The sequence below is a fragment of the Oncorhynchus mykiss genome, chromosome 6, assembly GCF_013265735.2.
Source record: "Oncorhynchus mykiss isolate Arlee chromosome 6, USDA_OmykA_1.1, whole genome shotgun sequence".
NCBI classification, from domain to species: Eukaryota; Metazoa; Chordata; class Actinopteri; order Salmoniformes; family Salmonidae; genus Oncorhynchus; species Oncorhynchus mykiss.
The window spans coordinates 92,641,069-92,663,445 of NC_048570.1; the positions used below are offsets into that span (position 1 = coordinate 92,641,069).

A 22,377-nucleotide genomic window follows, 5' to 3' on the forward strand; every position below is an offset into this window, starting at 1 on the left:
ATCAAAACTATGAAAAAACACATATGGAATCATGTAGTAACCAACAAAGTGTTGAACAAATGAAAATATATTTTAGAGTTTAGATTCTTCAAAGTAGCCACCTTTTGCGTTGATAACACTCTTGGCATTCTCTCAGCCTTGATGTCAGCTTTGCACACTCTTAGCATGCTTTTCCAACAGAGTTGGAAATATGTTCCCACATATGCTGAGCATTCGTTGGCTGCTTTTCCTTCACTCTGTGGTCCGACTCATCCCAAACCATCTCAATTTGGTTGAGGTCGGGGGATTGTGGAGGCCAGGTCATCTGATGCAGCACTCCATCACTCTCCTTTTCGGTAAAATAGCCCATACACAGCCTGGAGGTGTGTTGGGTCATTGTCCTGTTGAAAAACAAATGATAGTCCCACTAAGCCCAAACCAGATGGGATGACGTACCGCTGCAGAATGCTGTGGTAGACATGCTGGTTAAGTGTGCCTTGAATTGTAAATAAATCATAGACAGTATCACCAGCAAAGCACGCCCACACCATCACACCTCCTCCTCCATGCTTCACGGTGGGAAATACACATGCGGAGATCATCTGTTCATCCACACCGCGTCTCACAAAGACACGGCGGTTGGAACCAAAAATCTCCAGTTTGGACTCCAGTTTGGATTTCCACCGGTCTAATGCCCATTGCTCGTGTTTCTTGGCCCAAGCAGGTCACTTCTTCTTATTGGTGTCCTTCAGTAGTGGTTTCTTTGCAGCAATTCGACCTCGAAGGCCTGATTCACACAGTCTCCTCTGAACAGTTGATGTTGAGATGTGTCTGTTACTTGAACTCTGAACTCTGAACTCTCGCATTTATTTAGGCTGCTATTTCTGAGGCTGGTAACTCTAATGAACTTATCCTCTGCAGCAGAGGTAACTCTGGGTCTTCCTGTCCTGTGGTGGTCCTCATGAGAGCCAGTGTCATCATAGCGCTTGATGGTTTTTGCGACTGCACTTGAAGAAACATTAAAAGAGTCTTAAAGTAATGGACTGTAGTTTCTCTTTGCTTATTTGAGCTGTTGTTGCCATAATATGAACTTGTGTGTTGCAGGGTGTGTGTTGGAGGGTGTGTGTTGGAGGGTGTGTGTTGGAGGGTGTGTGTTGGTGTGTTGAAGGGTGTGTGTTGGTGTGTTGGAGGGTGTGTGTTGGTGTGTTGGAGGGTGTGTGTTGGTGTGTTGGAGGGTGTGTGTTGGTGTGTTGGAGGGTGTGTGTTGGTGTGTTGGAGGGTGTGTGTTGGTGTGTTGAAGGGTGTGTGTTGGTGTGTTGGAGGGTGTGTTGGAGGGTGTGTGTTGGTGTGTTGGAGGGTGTGTGTTGGTGTGTTGAAGGGTGTGTGTTGGTGTGTTGGAGGGTGTGTTTTGGTGTGTTGGAGGGTGTGTTGGAGGGTGTGTGTTGGTGTGTTGGAGGGTGTGTGTTGTGTGTGCTGGAGGGTGTGTTTTGGTGTGTTGGAGGGTGTGTGTTGGTGTGTTGGAGGGTGTGTTTTGGTGTGTTGGAGGGTGTGTGTGTTGAAGGGTGTGTGTTGGTGTGTTGGAGGGTGTGTTGAAGGGTGTGTGTTGGTGTGTTGGAGGGTGTGTTTTGGTGTGTTGGAGGGTGTGTTGGAGGGTGTGTGTTGGTGTGTTGGAGGGTGTGTGCTGTGTGTGCTGGAGGGTGTGTTTTGGTGTGTTGGAGGGTGTGTGTTGGAGGGTGTGTGTTGGTGTGTTGGAGGGTGTGTGTTGTGTGTGCTGGAGGGTGTGTTTTGGTGTGTTGGAGGGTGTGTGTTGGAGGGTGTGTGTTGGTGTGTTGGAGGGTGTGTTTTGGTGTGTTGGAGGGTGTGTGTGTTGAAGGGTGTGTGTTGGTGTGTTGGAGGGTGTGTGTTGGTGTGTTGAAGGGTGTGTGTTGGTGTGTTGGAGGGTGTGTTGGAGGGTGTGTTGGAGGGTGTGTGTTGTTGTGTTGGAGGGTGTGTCTTGTGTGTGCTGGAGGGTGTGTTTTGGTGTGTTGGAGGGTGTGTGTTGGAGGGTGTGTGTTGGTGTGTTGGAGGGTGTGTGTTGTGTGTGCTGGAGGGTGTGTTTTGGTGTGTTGGAGGGTGTGTGTTGGAGGGTGTGTGTTGGTGTGTTGGAGGGTGTGTGTTGGTGTGTTGGAGGGTGTGTGTTGGAGGGTGTGTGTTGGTGTGTTGGAGGGTGTGTGTTGGAGGGTGTGTGTTGGTGTGTTGGAGGGTGTGTGTTGGTGTGTTGGAGGGTGTGTGTTGGAGGGTGTGTGTTGGTGTGTTGGAGGGTGTGTGTTGGAGGGTGTGTGTTGGTGTGTTGGAGGGTGTGTGTTGGAGGGTGTGTGTTGGTGTGTTGGAGGGTGTGTGTTGGTGTGTTGGAGGGTGTGTGTTGGAGGGTGTGTGTTGGTGTGTTGGAGGGTGTGTGTTGGAGGGTGTGTGTTGGTGTGTTGGAGGGTGTGTGTTGGAGGGTGTGTGTTGGTGTGTTGGAGGGTGTGTGTTGGAGGGTGTGTGTTGGTGTGTTGGAGGGTGTGTGTTGGTGTGTTGGAGGGTGTGTGTTGGAGGGTGTGTGTTGGTGTGTTGGAGGGTGTGTGTTGGTGTGTTGGAGGGTGTGTGTTGGTGTGTTGGAGGGTGTGTGTTGGAGGGTGTGTGTTGGTGTGTTGGAGGGTGTGTGTTGGTGTGTTGGAGGGTGTGTGTTGGTGTGTTGGAGGGTGTGTGTTGGTGTGTTGGAGGGTGTGTGTTGTGTGTGCTGGAGGGTGTGTTTTGGTGTGTTGGAGGGTGTGTGTTGGAGGGTGTGTGTTGGTGTGTTGGAGGGTGTGTGTTGGTGTGTTGGTGGGTGTGTGTGTTGAAGGGTGTGTGTTGGTGTGTTGGAGGGTGTGTGTTGGTGTGTTGGAGGGTGTGTGTTGGAGGGTGTGTGTTGTGTGTGCTGGAGGGTGTGTGTTGGAGGGTGTGTTGAAGGGTGTGTTGAAGGGTGTGTGTTGGTGTGTTGGAGGGTGTGTGTTGGAGGGTGTGTGTTGTGTGTGCTGGAGGGTGTGTTGGAGGGTGTGTTGAAGGGTGTGTTGAAGGGTGTGTGTTGGTGTGTTGGAGGGTGTGTGTTGGTGTGTTGGAGGGTGTGTGTTGGTGTGTTGGAGGGTGTGTGTTGGTGTGTTGGAGGGTGTGTTGGAGGGTGTGTGTTGTTGTGTTGGAGGGTGTGTGTTGTGTGTGCTGGAGGGTGTGTTTTGGTGTGTTGGAGGGTGTGTGTTGGAGGGTGTGTGTTGGTGTGTTGGAGGGTGTGTGTTGTGTGTGCTGGAGGGTGTGTTTTGGTGTGTTGGAGGGTGTGTGTTGGAGGGTGTGTGTTGGTGTGTTGGAGGGTGTGTGTTGGAGGGTGTGTGTTGGTGTGTTGGAGGGTGTGTGTTGGAGGGTGTGTGTTGGTGTGTTGGAGGGTGTGTGTTGGTGTGTTGGAGGGTGTGTGTTGGAGGGTGTGTGTTGGTGTGTTGGAGGGTGTGTGTTGGAGGGTGTGTGTTGGTGTGTTGGAGGGTGTGTGTTGGAGGGTGTGTGTTGGTGTGTTGGAGGGTGTGTGTTGGTGTGTTGGAGGGTGTGTGTTGGAGGGTGTGTTGGAGGGTGTGTGTTGGAGGGTGTGTGTTGGTGTGTTGGAGGGTGTGTGTTGGAGGGTGTGTGTTGGTGTGTTGGAGGGTGTGTGTTGGAGGGTGTGTGTTGGTGTGTTGGAGGGTGTGTGTTGGTGTGTTGGAGGGTGTGTGTTGGAGGGTGTGTGTTGGTGTGTTGGAGGGTGTGTGTTGGTGTGTTGGAGGGTGTGTGTTGGTGTGTTGGAGGGTGTGTGTTGGAGGGTGTGTGTTGGTGTGTTGGAGGGTGTGTGTTGGTGTGTTGGAGGGTGTGTGTTGGTGTGTTGGAGGGTGTGTGTTGGTGTGTTGGAGGGTGTGTGTTGTGTGTGCTGGAGGGTGTGTTTTGGTGTGTTGGAGGGTGTGTGTTGGAGGGTGTGTGTTGGTGTGTTGGAGGGTGTGTGTTGGTGTGTTGGTGGGTGTGTGTGTTGAAGGGTGTGTGTTGGTGTGTTGGAGGGTGTGTGTTGGTGTGTTGGAGGGTGTGTGTTGGAGGGTGTGTGTTGTGTGTGCTGGAGGGTGTGTGTTGGAGGGTGTGTTGAAGGGTGTGTTGAAGGGTGTGTGTTGGTGTGTTGGAGGGTGTGTGTTGGAGGGTGTGTGTTGTGTGTGCTGGAGGGTGTGTTGGAGGGTGTGTTGAAGGGTGTGTTGAAGGGTGTGTGTTGGTGTGTTGGAGGGTGTGTGTTGGTGTGTTGGAGGGTGTGTGTTGGTGTGTTGGAGGGTGTGTGTTGGTGTGTTGGAGGGTGTGTGTTGGTGTGTTGGTGGGTGTGTGTGTTGAAGGCTGTGTGTTGGTGTGTTGGAGGGTGTGTGTTGGTGTGTTGGAGGGTGTGTGTTGGAGGGTGTGTGTTGTGTGTGCTGGAGGGTGTGTGTTGGAGGGTGTGTTGGAGGGTGTGTGTTGGTGTGTTGGAGGGTGTGCTGGAGGGTGTGTGTTGGTGTGTTGGATGGTGTGCTGGAGGGTGTGTGTTGGTGTGTTGGAGGGTGTGTGTTGGAGGGTGTGTTGGAGGGTGTGTGTTGGAGGGTGTGTGTTGGTGTGTTGGAGGGTGTGTGTTGGAGGGTGTGTGTTGGTGTGTTGGAGGGTGTGTGTTGGAGGGTGTGTGTTGGTGTGTTGGAGGGTGTGTGTTGGTGTGTTGGAGGGTGTGTGTTGGAGGGTGTGTGTTGGTGTGTTGGAGGGTGTGTGTTGGTGTGTTGGAGGGTGTGTGTTGGTGTGTTGGAGGGTGTGTGTTGGAGGGTGTGTGTTGGTGTGTTGGAGGGTGTGTGTTGGTGTGTTGGAGGGTGTGTGTTGGTGTGTTGGAGGGTGTGTGTTGGTGTGTTGGAGGGTGTGTGTTGTGTGTGCTGGAGGGTGTGTTTTGGTGTGTTGGAGGGTGTGTGTTGGAGGGTGTGTGTTGGTGTGTTGGAGGGTGTGTGTTGGTGTGTTGGTGGGTGTGTGTGTTGAAGGGTGTGTGTTGGTGTGTTGGAGGGTGTGTGTTGGTGTGTTGGAGGGTGTGTGTTGGAGGGTGTGTGTTGTGTGTGCTGGAGGGTGTGTGTTGGAGGGTGTGTTGAAGGGTGTGTTGAAGGGTGTGTGTTGGTGTGTTGGAGGGTGTGTGTTGGAGGGTGTGTGTTGTGTGTGCTGGAGGGTGTGTTGGAGGGTGTGTTGAAGGGTGTGTTGAAGGGTGTGTGTTGGTGTGTTGGAGGGTGTGTGTTGGTGTGTTGGAGGGTGTGTGTTGGTGTGTTGGTGGGTGTGTGTGTTGAAGGCTGTGTGTTGGTGTGTTGGAGGGTGTGTGTTGGTGTGTTGGAGGGTGTGTGTTGGAGGGTGTGTGTTGTGTGTGCTGGAGGGTGTGTGTTGGAGGGTGTGTTGGAGGGTGTGTGTTGGTGTGTTGGAGGGTGTGCTGGAGGGTGTGTGTTGGTGTGTTGGATGGTGTGCTGGAGGGTGTGTTGGAGGGTGTGTGTTGTGTGTGTTGGTGTGTTGGAGGGTGTATTGTGAGTAGTGGTGTACTACAGTGTTACGGGGCTCTGAGAAAGCCCTGGGAAAACCACTAACTTGGGGCAAAGAGAAAAATAATCTCCTGCTATTTTACGCATTTTGCCTGAAGATTGAGAGAAAATGTTGCTGTTTTAAAGCTCATTTCCTGCGATTCTACACATATTGCCATGGAACAGAGAGATAAATGTGCAGTTTTATAGCTAATCTCATGCTATTCTACACATTTTGCACTGAAGTTGAGATCATGTGTGATTTCAGTCAGTGTACGCTTGTGGATTCTGCATTGTTTGGCATATTGGTAGTTAATTTGAAAAAATGTATAGAATCATTCTTCTAAAACTGGCTAGCTAGCTAACAACACACAGCGCAGGTACATTCTTCTAAAACTGGCTAGCTAGCTAACAACATACAGCGCAGGTACAGTGCCTTGCGAAAGTATTCGGCCCCCTTGAACTTTGCGACCTTTTGCCACATTTCAGGCTTCAAACATAAAGATATAAAACTGTATTTTTTTGTGAAGAATCAACAACAAGTGGGACACAATCATGAAGTGGAACGACATTGATTGGATATTTCAAACCTTTTTAACAAATCAAAAACTGAAAAATTGGGCGTGCAAAATTATTCAGCCCCCTTAAGTTAATACTTTGTAGCGCCACCTTTTGCTGCGATTACAGCTGTAAGTCGCTTGGGGTATGTCTCTATGAGTTTTGCACATCGAGAGACTGAAATTTTTTCCCATTCCTCCTTGCAAAACAGCTCGAGCTCAGTGAGGTTGAATGGAGAGCATTTGTGAACAGCAGTTTTCAGTTCTTTCCACAGATTCTCGATTGGATTCAGGTCTGGACTTTGACTTGGCCATTCTAACACCTGGATATGTTTATTTTTGAACCATTCCATTGTAGATTTTGCTTTATGTTTTGGATCATTGTCTTGTTGGAAGACAAATCTCCGTCCCAGTCTCAGGTCTTTTGCAGACTCCATCAGGTTTTCTTCCAGAATGGTCCTGTATTTGGCTCCATCCATCTTCCCATCAATTTTAACCATCTTCCCTGTCCCTGCTGAAGAAAAGCAGGCCCAAACCATGATGCTGCCACCACCATGTTTGACAGTGGGGATGGTGTGTTCAGGCTGATGAGCTGTGTTGCTTTTACGCCAAACATAACATTTTGCATTGTTGCCAAAAAGTTCCATTTTGGTTTCATCTGACCAGAGCACCTTCTTCCACATGTTTGGTGTGTCTCCCAGGTGGCTTGTGGCAAACTTTAAACAACACGTTTTATGGATATCTTTAAGAAATGGCTTTCTTCTTGCCACTCTTCCATAAAGGCCAGATTTGTGCAATATACGACTGATTGTTGTCCTATGGACAGAGTCTCCCACCTCAGCTGTAGATCTCTGCAGTTCATCCAGAGTGATCATGGGCCTCTTGGCTGCATCTCTGATCAGTCTTCTCCTTGTATGAGCTGAAAGTTTAGAGGGACGGCCAGGTCTTGGTAGATTTGCAGTGGTCTGATACTCCTTCCATTTCAATATTATCGCTTGCACAGTGCTCCTTGGGATGTTTAAAGCTTGGGAAATCTTTTTGTATTCGAATCCGTCTTTAAACTTCTTCACAACAGTATCTCGGACCTGCCTGGTGTGTTCCTTGTTCTTCATGATGCTCTCTGCGCTTTTAACGGACCTCTGAGACTATCACAGTGCAGGTGCATTTATACGGAGACTTGATTACACACAGGTGGATTGTATTTATCATCATTAGTCATTTAGGTCAACATTGGATCATTCAGAGATCCTGACTGAACTTCTGGAGAGAGTTTGCTGCACTGAAAGTAAAGGGGCTGAATAATTTTGCACGCCCAATTTTTCAGTTTTTGATTTGTTAAAAAAGTTTGAAATATCCAATAAATGTCGTTCCACTTCATGATTGTGTCCCACTTGTTGTTGATTTTTCACAAAAAATACAGTTTTATATCTTTATGTTTGAAGCCTGAAATGTGGCAAAAGGTCGCAAAGTTCAAGGGGGCCGAATACTTTCGCAAGGCACTGTACATTCTTCTAAAACTGGCTAGCTAGCTAACAACATACAGCGCAGGTACATTCTTCTAAAACTGGCTAGCTAGCTAACAACATACAACGCAGGTACATTCTTCACATTCATTATTTTACACTATCTTATCACAGCACTGGGAAACCAGGGTGGACCAACTCCCTGACCAAAATGGCTGACCTTTATCGCATCATAAGAACATTCATCACCATTCTAGTATTCAAATTCCTGATTCCATGGGGGCGACCTCCAGGGTGCTCACAACCCAGGGGACGGACGGACGGACGGACGGAAAAGACAATATAAGGGAAATGATCAAACGGTCAAAGATGGTGATGTGATGATCTGTGTATAGAGATGTAAAAGGCTGCTAAGCCAGATGGGAGTCTGGCTGATAAGCAACGTCAAAGGCAGTCGCAAGGAGGTTGGGTGTGGTCAATCACTGTTCCTAAATGTCAGAAACAGGACCAAACCCGGTCCAGCCGCTCTGTCTGTCTGTCTGTCTGTCTGTCTGTCTGTCTGTCTGTGTTAGCTGGTTGGTAGTCTGTTGTCGAGGGCCATTGACAAACAAACGCTATCATTTAGCATAACGTAACATGTAGGCTACAAATGAAGCTTTGACAACTGAAGAAGGGTATGCTGTGTGGTCATCGGTGTCCTGTATGGTCATCGGTGTCCTGTGTGGTCATCGGTGTCCTGTGTGGTCATCCGTGTCATGTGTGTTCATCAGTGCCCTGTGTGGTTATCGGTGTCCTGCGTGGTCATCGGTGTCCTGTGTGGTCATCAGTGTCCTGTGTGGTCATCAGTGTCCTGTGTGGTCATCAGTGTCCTGTGTGGTCATCAGTGTCCTGTGTGTTCATCAGTGTCCTGTGTGGTCATCAGTGTCCTGTGTGGTCATCAGTGTCCTGTGTAGTCATCAGTGTCCTGTGTGGTCATCGGTGTCCTGTGTGTTCATCAGTGCCCTGCGTGGTTATCGGTGTCCTGCGTGGTCATCGGTGTCCTGTGTGGTCATCAGTGTCCTGTGTGGTCATCAGTGTCCTGTGTGTTCATCAGTGTCCTGTGTGGTCATCAGTGTCCTGTGTGGTCATTAGTGTCCTGTGTGGTCATCAGTGTCTTGTGTGGTCATCAGTGTCCTGTGTAGTCATCAGTGTCCTGTGTAGTCATCAGTGTCCTGTGTGGTCATCAGTGTCCTGTGTGTTCATCAGTGTCCTGTGTGTTCATCAGTGTCCTGTGTGGTCATCAGTGTCCTGTGTGGTCATCAGTGTCCTGTGTAGTCATCAGTGTCCTGTGTGGTCATCAGTGTCCTGTGTGGTCATCAGTGTCCTGTGTGGTCATCAGTGTCCTGTGTGTTCATCAGTGTCCTGTGTGGTCATCAGTGTCCTGTGTGGTCATCAGTGTCCTGTGTGGTCATCAGTGTCCTGTGTGGTCATCAGTGTCCTGTGTGGTCATCAGTGTCCTGTGTAGTCATCAGTGTCCTGTGTGGTCATCAGTGTCCTGTGTGTTCATCAGTGTCCTGTGTGTTCATCAGTGTCCTGTGTGGTCATCAGTGTCCTGTGTGGTCATCAGTGTCCTGTGTGTTCATCAGTGTCCTGTGTGGTCATCAGTGTCCTGTGTGTTTAGCAGTGGAGGCTGCTGGGGGGAGGACGGCTCATAATAATGACTTGTGACGGAACGAATGGAACGGCTCCTAACCAGGCTGGATCATGTTGTTGTGTTGTTGTGTTGTTGTATGTTTTAATGATGTCATGTATTGTGTTGTTGTATGTTTTAATGATGTCATGTGTTGTGTTGTTGTATGTTTTAATGATGTCATGTATTGATTGCTGTTGTCTTCTTGGCCTGGTCTCCCTTGAAAAAAAGAGACTCTTGGTTCTCAATGTGCGTTTCCTGGTTAAATTAAGCAAAAATTTATATATTTTAATGTTTTTTTAATTGAATGTATTTGATACCATTCAACTGACTCCGCTCCAGCCGTTACCACGGGCCCGTCCTCCCCAATTAAGGAGCCACCAACCTCCTGTGGCGTTGAAGTGGGTAGGGTGCTATTTGTTTCTACTGGTTTGGACAATAATGCCCTGCTACAGCTTTGTCTGCCAAAGAGAATATACAATGAAACACAGAGAATTGATATTCAGATGACCGTGACTAGAGATACACGGTGACTGGCACCGGGTGTGTGATTTAGCTGAATAATACACTCCTTCAGTGTGACAATGACAAACTGATGGCTGACATTACTTTACATCTCATCAGCATTACATCACCCCCCCCCCCCCCCCCCCCCCCCCCTGGTCTCCCTCTGACCCATGCTCCCCTACGCTGGGCTCTGACACCTGGGATCCTTTCAGGGATTCAGTCCCAATCATCAAAGGCTGCCGAGTCTGGCTGCCACACACACACTCTCACTCTCACTCTCTCACACACACACACACACACACTCTCACTCTCACTCTCTCTCTCCCTCTCTCCCCTACTCTCTCACACACACACACACACACACTCACTCTCTCTCCCTCTCTCCCCTACTCTCTCTCGCACGCACGCACGCACACACACACACACACACACACACAGGCTCTGATGACAGTCCAGTGAATCAACCATTCCATGTCTCTCATGGACTGGACCAGAGAGGGTCTGGGTCCTGGGTGGTATTGTCTCTCATGGACTGGACCAGAGAGGGTCTGGGTCCTGGGTGGTATTGTCTCTCATGGACTGGACCAGAGAGGGTCTGGGTCCTGGGTGGTATTGTCTCTCATGGACTGGACCAGAGAGGGTCTGGGTCCTGGGTGATAATGTCTCTCATGGACTGGACCAGAGAGGGTCTGGGTCCTGGGTGGTATTGTCTCTCATGGACTGGACCAGAGAGGGTCTGGGTCTTGGGTGGTATTGTCTCTCATGGACTGGACCAGAGAGGGTCTGGGTCCTGGGTGGTATTGTCTCTCATGGACTGGACCAGAGAGGGTCTGGGTCCTGGGTGGTATTGTCTCTCATGGACTGGACCAGCGAGGGTCTGGGTCCTGGGTGATATTACAATGGGCTTTTCTAGTATTTACAGTGCCTTGCGAAAGTATTCGGCCCCTTGAACTTTGCGACCTTTTGCCACATTTCAGGCTTCAAACATAAAGATATAAAACTGTATTTTTTTGTGAAGAATCAACAAGAAGTGGACACAATCATGAAGTGGAACGACATTTATTGGATATTTAAAACTTTTTTAACAAATCAAAAACTGAAAAATTGGGAGTGCAAAATTATATAGCCCCCTTAAGTTAATACTTTGTAGCGCCACCTTTTGCTGCGATTACAGCTGTAAGTCGCTTGGGGTATGTCTAGCAGTTTTGCACATCGAGAGACTGACATTTTTTCCCATTCCTCCTTGCAAAACAGCTCGAGCTCAGTGAGGTTGGATGGAGAGCATTTGTGAACAGCAGTTTTCAGTTCTTTCCACAGATTCTCGATTGGATTCAGGTCTGGACTTTGACTTGGCCATTCTAACACCTGGATATGTTTATTTTTGAACCATTCCATTGTAGATTTTGCTTTATGTTTTGGATCATTGTCTTGTAGGAAGACAAATCTCCGTCCCAGTCTCAGGTCTTTTGCAGACTCCATCAGGTTTTCTTCCAGAATGGTCCCATATTTGGCTCCATCCATCTTCCCATCAATTTTAACCATCTTCCCTGTCCCTGCTGAAGAAAAGCAGGCCCAAACCATGATGCTGCCACCACCATGTTTGACAGTGGGGATGGTGTGTTCAGGGTGATGAGCTGTGTTGCTTTTTCGCCAAGCATAACGTTTTGCATTGTTGCCAAAAAGTTCAATTTTGGTTTCATCTGACCAGAGCACCTTCTTCCACATGTTTGGTGTGTCTCCCAGGTGGCTTGTGGCAAACTTTAAACGACACTTTTTATGGATATCTTTAAGAAATGGCTTTCTTCTTGCCACTCTTCCATAAAGGCCAGATTTGTGCAATATACGACTGATTGTTGTCCTATGGACAGAGTCTCCCACCTCAGCTGTAGATCTCTGCAGTTCATCCAGAGTGATCATGGGCCTCTTGGCTGCATCTCTGATCAGTCTTCTCCTTGTATGAGCTGAAAGTTTAGAGGGACTGCCAGGTCTTGGTAGATTTGCAGTGGTCTGATACTCCTTCCATTTCAATATTATCGCTTGCACAGTGCTCCTTGGGATGTTTAAAGCTTGGGAAATCTTTTTGTATCCAAATCCGGCTTTAAACTTCTTCACAACAGTATCTCGGACCTGCCTGGTGTGTTCCTTGTTCTTCATGATGCTCTCTGCGCTTTTGACGGACCTCTGAGACTATCACAGTGCAGGTGCATTTATACGGAGACTTGATTACACACAGGTGGATTGTATTTATCATCATTAGTCATTTAGGTCAACATTGGATCATTCAGAGATCCTCACTGAACTTCTGGAGAGAGTTTGCTGCACTGAAAGTAAAGGGGCTGAATAATTTTGCACGCCCAATTTTTCAGTTTTTGATTTGTTAAAAAAGTTTGAAATATCCAATAAATGTCGTTCCACTTCATGATTGTGTCCCACTTGTTGTTGATTCTTCACAAAAAAATACAGTTTTATATCTTTATGTTTGAAGCCTGAAATGTGGAAAAAGGTCGCAACAAAAAATTGTTTTTTGGTAGTTTTCTCTGTCTGTCTGTCTGTCTGTCTGTCTGTCTGTCTGTCTGTCTGTCTGTCTGTCTGCCTGTCTGCCTGTCTGCCTGTCTGCCTGTCTGCCTGCCTGCCTGCCTGCCTGCCTGCCTGCCTGCCTGCCTGCCTGCCTGCCTGCCTGCCTGCCTGCCTGCCTGCCTGTCTGTCAGCCACTCTGGCTGCCTGTCTGTCTGTCTGCCTGTCTGTCAGCCTCTCTGTCTGCCTACCTACCTGTCTATCTGTCTTTTTGCTTCACCAAAACTGCCTAACAAAGTCCCAACAACACTACCAACCTTCTTGGGTTCCTTCTCCTCCTCCTCCTCTGGCATGATGATCTTGACGATGCTCTTGTGTTTGTTGATCTGCGTCTTGACGAAGTGTTCGATCTGCACGTTGAACTTCATGAAGCAGACGTAGGCCACGTAACCTGACACCAGCATTACGCTCTCCCACCACATGATGGTGTTGTCCAAGAAGAACACGATCAGCATGATCAGATCTATGATGGAGGAGGAGGAGGAGGAGGAGGAGCAGGGTGAGGAGGAGGAGGAAGGGGTGGAGGAGGAGGAGGAGGGGGAGGAAGAGGAAGAGAGGGAGGAGGAGGAGGAGGAAGGAGAAGAAGAGGAGGGAGGAGGGAGAGGAGGAAGGAGGAGGGGGAGGAGGAAGGGGGGGAGGGGGAGGAAGGTAAAGAAGGAGGTAGAGGAGGAAGGAGGAGGAGGACGAGGAGGGAGAGGTGGAGGAGGACGGGGTGGGAGAGGTGGTGGAGGGGCAGGAAGAGGAGGAGGGCAAGAAATATGAGAACATGATAGTGTTGTCCAGGATGAACACGATCAGCATGATCAGGTCTAGGAGAGAGGAGAGGATGTGTCCAAATGGCATCCTATTCCCTATATAGTGGTACTACTATAGACCAGAGCCCTATTCCCTATATAGTGGCACTACTATAGACCAGAGCCCTATTCCCTAAATAGTGCACTACTATAGACCAGAACCCTATTCCCTATATAGTAGTGCTACTATAGACCAGAGCCCTATTCCCTATATAGTGGTACTACTATAGACCAGAGCCCTATTTCCTATATAGTGCACTACTTTTGGCCAGAGTGCAAAAGCGTTCTGCTGCTGTCACAATAGTAGAACCCTCTGTGGAAAGGGGTTCCACGTGGAACCTACAAGTTTTCTCCTATGGGGACAGCCGCAGAACCCTGTTTGGTTCTAGATAGCACGTTTCTGAGTGTATGTACCTATATAGTTCACTATAAGGGGAAAACTATAGGATGCAATGAACCCATTTCAGTGGGATCGACTGTTGGCTCCAAGGTAAGCACCTTTTAAAGTATGTACTTTCCCCCAAAATTCCCAGGTTTTCCAGAAATCCGGGATGGGAGTATTCCAGATGTCTTGTTTATTCCCTCCTGATTCCGGGAGTCTACAAACCGGGATTTCTGGAAAAACCTACTATTCTCTACCTATTATCTGTCAAATGATATTATTATTGTTATAATAATAATTATTATTACCTATGATGTAGAAGGAGACGTCTCTGAACAGGGGCCACCAGGTGAGGTGGAGCATCTCCCTGGAGAAGATGGCACACATCCCGATGACAAACAGGATGTTAAACACCGCTGACCCCACGATTGTCCCGATGCCCACGTTGCTATGGGAGATGAACACGCCAATCAGAGAGGTGAACAGTTCGGGGGCGGAGCCTCCTGCAGCCATGAAGGTTGCCCCGGCGACGTCGTCGGAGATGTCGAGCTTCACGGTGATGACGCCGAGCGCCGGGACGAAGAACTCGTCACAGACGATGGCGAGGGAGACGAACATGTAGACCATGCCCAGGATGTGGAGGGTCACCCAGCCCTGCCTCCTCTGGTCCACTGTGAACAGGTCCTCTGGGTACTCTCCCTTCCTGTGGGGGACTCCAGGGATACCCGGGGAGGTGGTGGTGTTAGGAGGAGGGGAGGTGGGAGGAGGTTCAGTCGGAGGCTCAGGTTCAGGGTCCTCTACGTAGATACAGTGCTTAATGTCAGTCCTGTTGACAGTTATCACGATGACGTCATCCCCCTCCAGCACAGTAGGAGCCCTGGTGATGACGTCATCATCATAGCTCTCTGTTAGGCTAGAGAGGTTAGAGGTCACCACCTCTCGTGTGTCTACCTCCAGAACACTACTACTATCACTACCGCCCCCTTCCACCGGGAGTGCTGTCCCAGGGTCCTCCTCTGCAGCGGCCTGGCGGGCCACCCGTGGCTCCTGCAGCCGGGCCTTGAACGTCACGGTGTAGACGCAGCACAGTAATACACCAGAGAGGAAGAAGAGGATGCGACTCCGATTGAGTCTCCGTCTTTGTGGCAAATGCATTGTTCACCGCTGCCAGAGTGGTCTTGATTCCCACAGCGGATTATTAGGTCCGTGTCAGATGCATGGTTAGGCTTATGGGAACAGGTCCAGTAGCATTAGTTAGCCAAATAATGCAGTTCAGTGAGCGGTCAGCACCCATCTTCAGCATAGTCTGTTTTAATGTCATAGTCCTGGCATGATGTCCCAGCTCCAAACTATAAATATAAAATGTAAAAAAAGGGGGGAAATAAATAGATAATTCACTCAGTTTAGACTACAATGCAAAACTCATGTCATACATTTGACATAATAATGTAATCAAATACTAATAAAAACACTACTGGGATTATTAGAAGGGTTTATTATAAGGGCGCGCGTTCACGTGAAGGGAGTCGCAGGAGCGCGGAGGATGGGATACAGCCACCTGTTACTATGGCTACATAATTGCAGGTACTCTGCTCTCCGAAGGGCTGCACAGATTAAATGACACGTGTAATGAAATGCAGCAAATGTAGTTAATGTACAAATGACAATTAAAATAAAAAAAAACAGCGAATTAAGTAGAAAATATCATTATGTGGGGCCCTACTTTTCATTGACGTGCGCGGGTCATGAACGTGCTGATATGCGCTCCTCGAGTCGAGACAACATACGCGATTTGATTCATTCCAAACGTTCAACCAACCATTTCATTTTCACGTGTGTATCTAGGTGGGTCGGGTTAAGAATTAAGAAACGAAAATAATGATACATTTAACTGAATTTCGTGGGGAAATTCCAGGCAAGAAACAGTGCCCGATATGGAGTCATTGACAAGTATCCGGGGCTTCCACAAGGTCAATGACGATTATTGTAGCTTAAATCCCTTCTCTGTAAAACATCTGTAAACCATACTTAACCCTTTTTCAATTGTTAATAAAAACGTACCTTTAATCGCTGAGTTGTTGTGATAGAGGTGTTCTAGACGCGAGGTCTCTCTCCAGCTGTGTGCGCTAAGGTAAAGGGATTGGTTGAGAGATGCTGACTCTAGTTTTTGGTGAGCGGCTACAAGGGCGCACCGCAGGATGACAGCTCACACCTCCTCTCTACGGCTCAGCATAATACCTGCAGTCTTTTAAGAGGATTAGGTTAGGTGTTCACACAATCTCTCACATTCTCACGAACACGTTTAAACTGCTTCAAATTCAATGCATTCCTATTCATTTGTTCATAATCCGCCAAGTGCATGCAGTGTCTCCAACCACCAACGCTGAGCAAAAACCAACCATGTTTGCGCGCTGAAGTGGAAGGAGGGTTGGCAAGGCATAATTACAATTCTGAAGAGTGCTCCTTTATGCACACAGACAGACAGGCAGAGTGCTCCTTTATAGACACAGACAGACAGGCATGTAGACAGAAAGGCAGACAGAAAGGCCTACAGGCAGGTAGACAGGCAGAAAGACAGGCAGAAAGGCAGACAGACAGACAGGCAGAAAGACAGGCAAAAAGGCAGACAGACAGGCAGAAAGGCAGACAGATAGGCAGATATACAGGCAAACAGACAGGCAGACAGACAGACAGGCAGACAGAAAGGCAGACAGGCAGACAGAAAGGCCAACAGGCAGGTAGACAGGCAGACAGGCAGACAAGCAGGCAGATATACAGACAGACAGACAGACAGGCAGACAGACAGACAGGCAGAAAGACAGGCAGAAAGGCAGACAGACAGGCAGATATACAGGCAGATATACAGGCAGAAAGGCAGACAGACAGGCAGACAAAGGCAGACAGGCAGACAGAAAAGCCAACAGGCAGGTAGACAGGCAGACAAGCAGGCAGATATATAGACAGACAGACAGACGGACAGCTGAAAACTGTTGTGCTGTTTAAAGAAGCAATAAAACTGTAGACTAGTTGAGTATCTGGAGCATCAGCATTTGTGGGTTTGATTGCAGGCTCAAAATGGCCAGAAACAAAGTACATTCTCCTGAAACTCGTCAGTCTATTCATGTTCTGAGAAATGAAGGCTATTACATGCGAGAAATTGCTAAGAAACTGAAGATCTCGTACAACGCTGTGTACTACTCCCTTCACAGAACAACGCGAACTGGCTCTAACCAGAATAGAACAACAGTTTTCAGCTGTGCTAACATAATTGCAAAAGGGTTTTCTAATGATCAATTAGCCTTTTAAAATGATAAACTTGGATTAGCTAACACAACGTGCCATTGGAACACAGAGTGATGGTTGCTGATAATGGGCCTCTGCACACCTATGTAGATGTTCCATTAAAAATCTGACGTTTCCAGCTACAGAAGTCATTTACAACATTAACCATGTCTACACTGTATTTTCAATCAAGTTGATGTTATTTTAATAGACAGAAAAAATGTGCTTTTCTTTCAAAAACTAGGACATTTCTAAGTGACCCCAAACGTTTGAACGGTAATGTATATAAAGGGGTTATTATGAGGAGATAAAGGACACCTATATAACGGGGTTATTATGAGGAGATAAAGGACACCTATACAAAGAGGTTATTATGAGGAGATAAAGGACACCTATATAAAGGGGTTATTATGAGGAGATAAAGGACACCTATATAAAGGGGTTATTATGAGGAGATAAAGGACACCTATATAAAGAGGTTATTATGAGGAGATAAAGGACACCTATATAAAGGGGTTATTATGAGGAGATAAAGGACACCTATATAAAGGGGTTATTATGAGATAAAGGACACCTATATAAAGGGATTATTATGAGATAAAGGACACCTATATAAAGGGGTTATTAGGAGATAAAGGACACCTATATAAAGGGGTTATTATGAGGAGATAAAGGACACCTATATAAAGGGGTTATTATGAAGAGATAAAGGACACCTATATAAAGGGGTTATTATGAGATAAAGGACACCTATATAAAGAGGTTATTATGAGGAGATAAAGGACACCTATATAAAGGGGTTATTATGAGGAGATAAAGGACACCTATATAAAGGGGTTATTATGAGATAAAGGACACCTATATAAAGGGGTTATTAGGAGATAAAGGACACCTATATAAAGGGGTTATTATGAGATAAAGGACACCTATATAAAGAGGTTATTATGAGGAGATAAAGGACACCTATATAAAGGGGTTATTATGAGGAGATAAAGGACACCTATATAAAGGGGTTATTATGAGGAGATAAAGGACACCTATATAAAGGGGTTATTATGAGGAGATAAAGGACACCTATATAAAGAGGTTATTATTATGAGATAAAGGACACCTATATAAAGGGGTTATTATGAGATAAAGGACACCTATATAAAGAGGTTATTATGAGGAGATAAAGGACACCTATATAAAGGGGTTATTATGAGGAGATAAAGGACACCTATATAAAGGGGTTATTATGAGGAGATAAAGGACACCTATATAACGGGGTTATTATGAGGAGATAAAGGACACCTATATAAAGGGGTTATTATGAGGAGATAAAGGACACCTATATAAAGGGGTTATTATGAGGAGATAAAGGACACCTATATAAAGAGGTTATTAGGAGGAGATAAAGGACACCTATATAAAGGGGTTATTATGAGATAAAGGACACCTATATAAAGAGGTTATTATGAGGAGATAAAGGACACCTATATAAAGAGGTTATTATGAGGAGATAAAGGACACCTATATAAAGGGGTTATTATGAGGAGATAAAGGACACCTATATAAAGGGGTTATTATGAGATAAAGGACACCTATATAAAGAGGTTATTATGAGGAGATAAAGGACACCTATATAAAGGGGTTATTATGAGGAGATAAAGGACACCTATATAAAGGGGTTATTATGAGGAGATAAAGGACACCTATATAAAGGGGTTATTATGAGGAGATAAAGGACACCTATATAAAGGGGTTATTATGAGGAGATAAAGGACACCTATATAAAGGGGTTATTATGAGGAGATAAAGGACACCTATATAAAGGGGTTATTATGAGGAGATAAAGGACACCTATATAAAGAGGTTATTATGAGGAGATAAAGGACACCTATATAAAGAGGTTATTATGAGGAGATTAAGGACACCTATATAATTATGGGCTTTTATTCACATCACCAGCTATGCTCTTTTCATAAAGAACTACAGATATTCACTTTATTTCACACAACTTTATTGGTTATTATAATATCACACATTATAATTTATCCTTCAACCATTCAAAACCTTCTAATAAAACACATGATTCCAGACAGTGATCCTCTTCCCTTAATTCTCTAACAACGTCCATTTCCCTGAGGTTCTGGGCTCTGACCGGTTCTCTTTGTCTGTTTCGATGACAGGAAGTGTGCAAGAGCACACTCTAGGAGAAGTGTGGAGAGTCGGGACGCAACTCTAACCATGTCATCAGACACAGATCAGTGAGCCTTTGAACAACACAGCAAGGATGGCATGATGGAGATAGTAGATATCACGGGGACTATAAACATCACTGGAGAATACAGTAGCTTACATCCCAGAATGCAGCTTGATTCTATTACTGCATGAGAAACACTGTTGGCATACAAAAGTTATTTTAGGAATAAAGCATTTTTTTTTTTTTATGTCAATATCAAATCATTCCTGGGTAACAATGAAGTACCTTACTGTGATTTTAATTAAAATGGTCACTAAATAAACAAAAAGTAGATTCTTAACAACGGGCAATTTCTCAAGCAACAATTTAGCTAGGTCTGTCTGGGAGTGGTCTGAGTGGGGAGGGGGAAAACTGAAAACTGTGCTGTTATTGGCAGAGGGGTTTTAGAACTCTCTTTCTTATTGGTCTATTAACTAATTCACCCCATAGTGATGTCACCGTGGAAGGCCAAAACTCCATCCTGCCAAAACAGACTGAAATGTCAGTCTATTCAAACAACTCTTACACTAAAAAGGACATTATGATAATGTTCACAATTTCACAGTGTTATTCCAACCTCATAGTGTAGAAATATATATAAATACATATTTCTGACTGCACTGGGCCTTTAAAAAAATAAATAAAACTTATAACAAAACAATGTATAGCATTAGGCCTGACGCTGACTCATGGTCAGATGGGACAGTAGTGAAGTGCAACATGACTGTTCTATCAATGACTGTAACAGAGTCAGAGTCAATTCAGTTCTATTCAGTCAAGTCATTACAGTGGATCCAAAATAAAAAGAGTGATTTGAAAACACTCTTCATAGAATACAATGGGCAGTTTTCATTTCACTTCCTGAATTCAAACTGAAGGCAGGTCCATTATGAGGATTACATGAGATGCAAAATGGAATTCAGAAAATACACAAGTTGTTTAGTCTGGCCAAGAGACGCTAGAACCGTTTATAGTACGGCTCCTTCAATACTAACAGTACAGTATGACATGTATCTGTTAATACTAACAGTATGACATGTATCTGTCAATACTAACAGTATGACATGTATCTGTTAATACTAACAGTATGACATGTATCTGTTAATACTAACAGTATGACATGTATCTGTTAATACTAACAGTATGACATGTATCTGTTAATACTAACAGTACAGTATGACATGTATCTGTTAATACTAACAGTACAGTATGACATGTATCTGTTAATACTAACAGTACAGTATGACATGTATCTGTTAATACTAACAGTACAGTATGACATGTATCTGTTAATACTAACAGTATGACATGTATCTGTTAATACTAACAGTATGACATGTATCTGTTAATACTAACAGTATGACATGTATCTGTTAATACTAACAGTATGACATGTATCTGTTAACACTAACAGTATGACATGTATCTGTTAATACTAACAGTACAGTATGACATGTATCTGTTAATACTAATAGTACAGTATGACATGTATCTGTTAATACTAACAGTACAGTATGACATGTATCTGTTAATACTAACAGTACAGTATGACATGTATCTGTTAATACTAACAGTACAGTATGACATGTATCTGTTAATACTAACAGTACAGTATGACATGTATCTGTCAATACTAACAGTATGACATGTATCTGTTAATACTAACAGTACAGTATGACATGTATCTGTTAATACTAATAGTACAGTATGACATGTATCTGTTAATACTAACAGTACAGTATGACATGTATCTGTTAATACTAACAGTATGACATGTATCTGTTAATACTAACAGTACAGTATGACATGTATCTGTTAATACTAACAGTATGACATGCATCTGTCAATACTAACAGTATGACATGTATCTGTTAATACTAATAGTACAGTATGACATGTATCTGTTAATACTAACAGTACAGTATGACATGTATCTGTTAATACTAACAGTATGACATGTATCTGTTAATACTAACAGTACAGTATGACATGTATCTGTTAATACTAACAGTATGACATGTATCTGTTAATACTAACAGTATGACATGTATCTGTTAATACTAACAGTACAGTATGACATGTATCTGTTAATACTAACAGTATGACATGTATCTGTCAATACTAACAGTATGACATGTATCTGTTAATACTAACAGTACAGTATGACATGTATCTGTTAATACTAACAGTACAGTATGACATGTATCTGTTAATACTAACAGTATGACATGTATCTGTTAATACTAACAGTATGACATGTATCTGTTAATACTAACAGTATGACATGTATCTGTTAATACTAACAGTACAGTATGACATGTATCTGTTAATACTAACAGTACAGTATGACATGTATCTGTTAATACTAACAGTATGACATGTATCTGTTAATACTAACAGTACAGTATGACATGTATCTGTTAATACTAACAGTATGACATGTATCTGTCAATACTAACAGTATGACATGTATCTGTTAATACTAACAGTATGACATGTATCTGTTAATACTAACAGTATGACATGTATCTGTTAATACTAATAGTATGACATGTATCTGTTAATACTAACAGTATGACATGTATCTGTTAATACTAACAGTATGACATGTATCTGTTAATACTAATAGTATGACATGGATATAAATCATAAAAAGAGGGTGTGAATTGAATGCACTTGTTTGTGTTAGAGGAGGTACCTCTGATGGACAGACTGGGTGAGGAAGATGAGTGTTTGTGTTAGAGGAGGTACCTCTGATGGACAGACTGGGTGAGGAAGGGAAGGGTTTGTGTTAGAGGAGGTACCTCTGATGGACAGACTGGGTGAGGAAGATGAGTGTTTGTGTTAGAGGAGGTACCTCTGATGGACAGACTGGGTGAGGAAGATGAGTGTTAGTGTTAGAGGAGGTACCTCTGATGGACAGACTGGGTGAGGAAGGGAAGGGTTTGTGTTAGAGGAGGTACCTCTGATGGACAGACTGGGTGAGGAAGATGAGTGTTTGTGTTAGAGGAGGTACCTCTGATGGACAGACTGGGTGAGGAAGATGAGTGTTTGTGTTAGAGGAGGTACCTCTGATGGACAGACTGGGTGAGGAAGGGAAGGGTTTGTGTTAGAGGAGGTACCTCTGATGGACAGACTGGGTGAGGAAGGGAAGGGTTTGTGTTAGAGGAGGTACCTCTGATGGACAGACTGGGTGAGGAAGATGAGTGTTTGTGTTAGAGGAGGTACCTCTGATGGACAGACTGGGTGAGGAAGATGAGTGTTTGTGTTAGAGGAGGTACCTCTGATGGACAGACTGGGTGAGGAAGATGAGTGTTTGTGTTAGAGGAGGTACCTCTGATGGACAGACTGGGTGAGGAAGATGAGTGTTTGTGTTAGAGGAGGTACCTCTGATGGA

The 22,377-nt window shown here is 45.3% G+C and overlaps 1 protein-coding gene across 4 annotated transcripts in view; it reads right to left on the reverse strand.

Moving 5' to 3' along the window:
* The window catches only part of LOC118964979 (sodium/potassium/calcium exchanger 1-like), a 57,121-nt gene extending 41,304 nt beyond the window's left edge, over positions 1–15,817 (reverse strand). For all 4 annotated transcript variants that reach the window (XM_036981560.1, XM_036981559.1, XM_036981558.1 and 1 more), the window contains exons 1-3: positions 15,536–15,817; positions 13,783–14,823; positions 12,556–12,761 (exon numbers count right to left, since the gene is read on the reverse strand). In XM_036981560.1, coding sequence (XP_036837455.1) covers positions 12,556–12,761; positions 13,783–14,629 — 1,053 coding nt within the window. In that variant the 5' untranslated portion in view covers positions 14,630–14,823; positions 15,536–15,817. The remainder of the gene's footprint in view (positions 1–12,555; positions 12,762–13,782; positions 14,824–15,535) is intronic.
* Between the last annotated feature and the right edge of the window lie 6,560 nt (positions 15,818–22,377).